Below are 4,522 nucleotides of genomic sequence, written 5' to 3'. Positions count from 1 at the left end.
AAGGCTAATGTACCTGGCCCCAAGGCTCTGAGGCTGTTCGGTCCATCGCAGCAAAGCAGTATGATCTTCTTTATAACAGCTCCTCAGGTGAAAAAAAAAAAATCTGTAGTTGTCACTTTAAACTTGACAAGAACTGTGAATCCAAGGGAGTAAAACCACAACAACAACAGAAAAATAGACAGAAAGACTATGTGTTTATTGTGTGGTTCAAGAAGTTATGCTTCCCATTGGAGTAACTTCCTGAAATCAAAACTGGAGAGTGTAAATTTCCTTACTTTTAAACCAATGCTCAGTTATTTAACCACTTGCAGATTAATTAACACACCTCTTACAATGTAGAATAGTTAGGGTCTTTGTTAGACTTGTATACAAACGAAATGTTTTGGTCACATGCATGAAGGTGTGAACTAGTAAAACTGACAGGGTATTAGGTTTGATGCTGACGGTTTTGGAAACCTGAAAACTAAGGCCTCCTCATATGTTTAAAGTAGTTTTTTTTCTCTCTTGTTACATAAATTACTTTCTTTAACCACTCTCAAACCGTCTGTCTTCTCTGTCTAAAACATCAGTATTTGGTTCTCAGAAGAGGGTCCTAACCTTTGAAGTGTAGATGGACACATGAGTCTTGTCCTGAAAAGTTGTTTCTCTCATGTTGGGCCATGCATCTGTGCAATGTCTGGTTAGAATCCCAATAAAGAGGTATGAATATAATTGAAAATTGAACTCTCCAGTTTTAAACTGAGGAACTCACCCAGATGAGAAAACGAATGTCTTTAAATACAGAATAGAAGCACAGACGTTTTGGTTTTTTAAACTTTTTTTGGATTAACCTTGTTGTGGATGACATATTTTTCACCAGCAGGAAATGTAATTGTGAATATTGTAAATTTTCTATTTGTATTTATTAGTATTTTGCTCTCAGATTTGTCTCTGTACAGGGTGGCTGCTGGGGGCTCCTCCTTTCCCATTTAGGAATTCATCATACCGAAGCTCAAATGGAAAAGTAAAATCAAGTTTTACTTTTGTCGTATTTTTATTTATTTATTTATTTTAGTTCCTCACAGTCAGAGATAATATACTTTTACACACAAAGCATTTTAATATGGTTGAGTAGACATACTAAATGATCACCATATGTGTTTGGCCCTGTTTAGATTGTTGTGGAGTGTAAGGAGCCATGGCCTCTTGGATTTTACCTTGTCCTCTGCTACATTGGCCTGCTTGCCTTTTTCTGCCTTATTCTGGCATTCCTTGGACGGAAGCTACCAGATACTTTCAACGAGGCAAAGTTTATCACTTTCAGTATGTTGATCTTTATTGCTGTGTGGATCTCTTTCATTCCAGCTTATATGAGCTCTCCTGGCAAATTCTCAGTAGCTGTGGAAATATTTGCAATATTAGCTTCTAGTTTTGGTGTCTTGTTGTGTATTTTTGTGCCAAAATGTTACATAATTTTATTGCATCCTGAAAGAAATATAAAAAAATGTGTGACTGGAAGAGTCATTAAATAAATTTAATAATTATGTATAAGATTAAAAAAAGTGTTTTATGTGTAACTCCAAGATGATTTACTTTTGAAGCTGAATTTTAATATCACCTTCATATTTCAATGCAAATAAAATACAAATCTACAATCTCTTGTAGAAATCTACAAATCTAGAATTTGTTCCTTTGTTTGATTATTAGTTTTTTTTTTTTTTTTTTGTTTTGTTTAAGTAAGTGCTCCTGTTGTTCGTAAGGTTCGTATCTTGCACTATTCATAGTCTGTAGTTATGCTATTCTAAGATACATTTAACAAGATTTCTTTTATTCGGGGGGGCACGAGGGAGGGGTTCCGTGGATCCTCCACCAGAAAATTTAGAATAAAAGAGATGCCATTTCCTCCATTTGGGTGTATTTTAACAGGTTGTTAAACACCTGTAAACATTTGATTAAATTGATTAAAAACAGGTCACTCTTGTAAATGACGAGGCTCAATGAGACTAACAACCTGCATAAATAAAGTTTGAATTTAAATTACTATTTTAGAGAGCAACAATTAACAAGCATGTGTGTGAATGCAGGTCCTATTCTGTCAAGCGTCCTAAACCTTACAACCCCCCAACATACACACATGTACTGTCCAACCCAAACTGATGAAGTCAGTCCTGCGCGTTGTTCTGCTCCAATCTCAATTGCCACTCACTTCCAGGTGCTTGAATCCTCAGTTGTCCAGCTAAGGACAATCCATCCTTCCATTTATTTTAGATAATAAAGTGGACTGTCTTTTCAACATTTTGATCTCTGTTTTCTTGACAAGTTAGTGCTGTTGTTTTAATACATGATGCAATATACACATCAAACATTTCACTCATATATATATTTTTTACTCTAAACTTATTTATTAAGTCTGCAATGTTATGCACCATGGTAATGTATGCAGGAGTTCTGACACAGCAGTTATGCGTGCATCTTGCAGAACTGTCTGGAGACGGTGTGCATAAACTACTGTCTGCAGGGCGAGCACAGCTGAAGGTGGATGAAGATGCTTCCCGCGGGACATGCAGTCCGCGCCTCTGCTGGCAGGAGGGTGGTGCGGCCAGGACATCCACTCCACAGACTGGGCGATGTCTCCTCTCGTTGTATCTTTAACAAATAATCAAAATAAAAATGTGCAATGACTCACAAAGGTGAAGGACTTCAAGCACTTGGGGTCCACGTTCCAGGAAAATGGGGAATGTGGTAAAGAGGTGAAAAAGAGAATCCAGGCTGGATGGAGTAGATGGAGAAACGTTTCAGGAATGATTTGCGGCAAAAAGGTGTTAGCAAAAGTCAAAGGAAAAGTTTACAAGACATTTGTGAAATCAGCTATTTTGTATGTTCTGGAAACAGTGGCAATGAAAAAAAGACAGGAGAAAGAACTGGAAGTAGCAGAAATTAAGATGTTGAGGGGTTATAAAATGGATAAGATTAGGAATGAGATCATCAGAGGTACAGCACAGGTTGAATAACTGGGTGATAAAGTTAGAGAGGCCAGACTGAGATGTTTTGGATATGGCCAGAGGAGGGACAGTGGGCATACTGGTAGAAGGATGTTAGAAATGCAGCTATCAGGAAAAAAGACAGAGAAATGCCAAATAAGTGATATATGGATGCAGTTAGAGAGGACATGGAGGTAGCTTGAGTGAGGACAGAAGATGCAGAGGACAGATTGAGGTGATCACTTGCTGTGGTGATCCCTGAAGATGTAATAGTTGAAATAAGATGCTTAAAATAAGAGACAACACAAAAGAGTGGGTGGAAAAATAGACATGCACTCACAGATACAGTGCATTTTTTGTAATACCCCCCCCCCCCCAATATATGCCATTTTAGGACATCATTTGTGAAGGCAGACAAACTTCATCGAAGTCATAATTACCATTTCCCCATTGTTGTTTTGCTTTTGACTGTGATTCGTTGTTCTTGTGATGACTCGTGACCAATGAAAAAACCTGCAATAATAGCTTTAAAAAAATGTTAACAGATAGGCTTATCAAATACTTTGCTAAAAAGGGTTTGTTACAGCACATGCAAGGTCAATATGGGGATAGGGTGTGCAAAACAGAAAGTATTGGTTGGATGTTATATACTGCTTCATCTTTGTGTTTTATTTAGTCTTCTCTATAAAGACTTTGCTTGTTTTGGGCATCTTGTTGAAGAAAAAGAAAATGTAGGTATAGTGGAAGAGGTGGGGATAAAAGAAAAGGCAATAGAGCAGAGCCTGGAAGACTTGGGGATAAAAGAAAGTGGTGTTAATTCTGTTATACCTCAGTGTCTGAAACTAGGAGATGATGAGCCTCTGACCTTACAGATGGAAGGTGATGTTGTTATTGGAGGGTTTTTCCCTCTACACTATGTGGCCTCTGAGCCACAACACATCTACCACAGCAAACCCCAAATGACATCATGCAGTGGGTGAGTGTAAGGATATTCACATCTACTATTTTTACTCTTTAAACTATTTCTGAGCATTCTATATTAAAAGTACATTGATTTTTACAAAGTGTTATTTTTTTTACATGCATGACACATCTATGCTAATGATGTGTTTAATTTTACTTCTCTGCAGATTTGACCTTAGAGCATTTCGATGGATGATGACAATGGTGTTTGCAGTAAACGAAATTAACAATAAATCTGATCTGTTACCAGGTGTTAAATTAGGCTATCGAATCATGGATAGTTGTGACAACATCCACACTAGCATGCACTCACTTTTCTCTTTACTGAGTTTCTCAAAGGATGTGACAGACATAATCAATCAAACAAAAAAACCTGAAAACATTATACAATTTTCCAATGAAATTAATTTTACAATGGAGGTGATAAAGTCTACAGACATGGCAAAAAATCTAAATGTAGGTACCACAGTGAAAATAAAAGGAAGTGACACTAATTTTTCAGTGTCTTATAATTCTAGAAATATTAGAAATGTTTTGCAAGAGAATGAAATGGAAGAATCAAAGTTAGACTCTTCCACTTGTCTATCTGGTTCACCTGT

The 4,522-nt window shown here is 36.9% G+C and overlaps 2 protein-coding genes across 2 annotated transcripts in view; both read left to right on the top strand.

The window, feature by feature from the left end:
- The window catches only part of LOC119410674 (extracellular calcium-sensing receptor-like), a 5,409-nt gene extending 3,898 nt beyond the window's left edge, over positions 1-1,511 (top strand). The window contains exon 9 of the mRNA XM_037677558.1: positions 1,274-1,511. Within this exon, the coding sequence (XP_037533486.1) occupies positions 1,274-1,511 (238 nt within the window). The remainder of the gene's footprint in view (positions 1-1,273) is intronic.
- A 1,198-nt stretch (positions 1,512-2,709) lies between these two features.
- Positions 2,710-4,522, top strand: part of LOC119410912 (extracellular calcium-sensing receptor-like) — an 8,936-nt gene continuing 7,123 nt past the window's right edge. Inside the window, exons 1-3 of the mRNA XM_037677834.1 lie at positions 2,710-2,721; positions 3,794-3,936; positions 4,091-4,251. Coding sequence (XP_037533762.1) covers positions 2,710-2,721; positions 3,794-3,936; positions 4,091-4,251 — 316 coding nt within the window. The remainder of the gene's footprint in view (positions 2,722-3,793; positions 3,937-4,090; positions 4,252-4,522) is intronic.

Source organism: Nematolebias whitei, chromosome 6 (genome assembly GCF_014905685.2).
Source record: "Nematolebias whitei isolate Nwh7 chromosome 6, NemWhi1, whole genome shotgun sequence".
Classification (NCBI taxonomy): domain Eukaryota; kingdom Metazoa; phylum Chordata; class Actinopteri; order Cyprinodontiformes; family Rivulidae; genus Nematolebias; species Nematolebias whitei.
The sequence above is the reverse complement of the archived record's forward strand: the minus strand, read 5'-3'. Positions and strand labels throughout refer to the sequence as shown.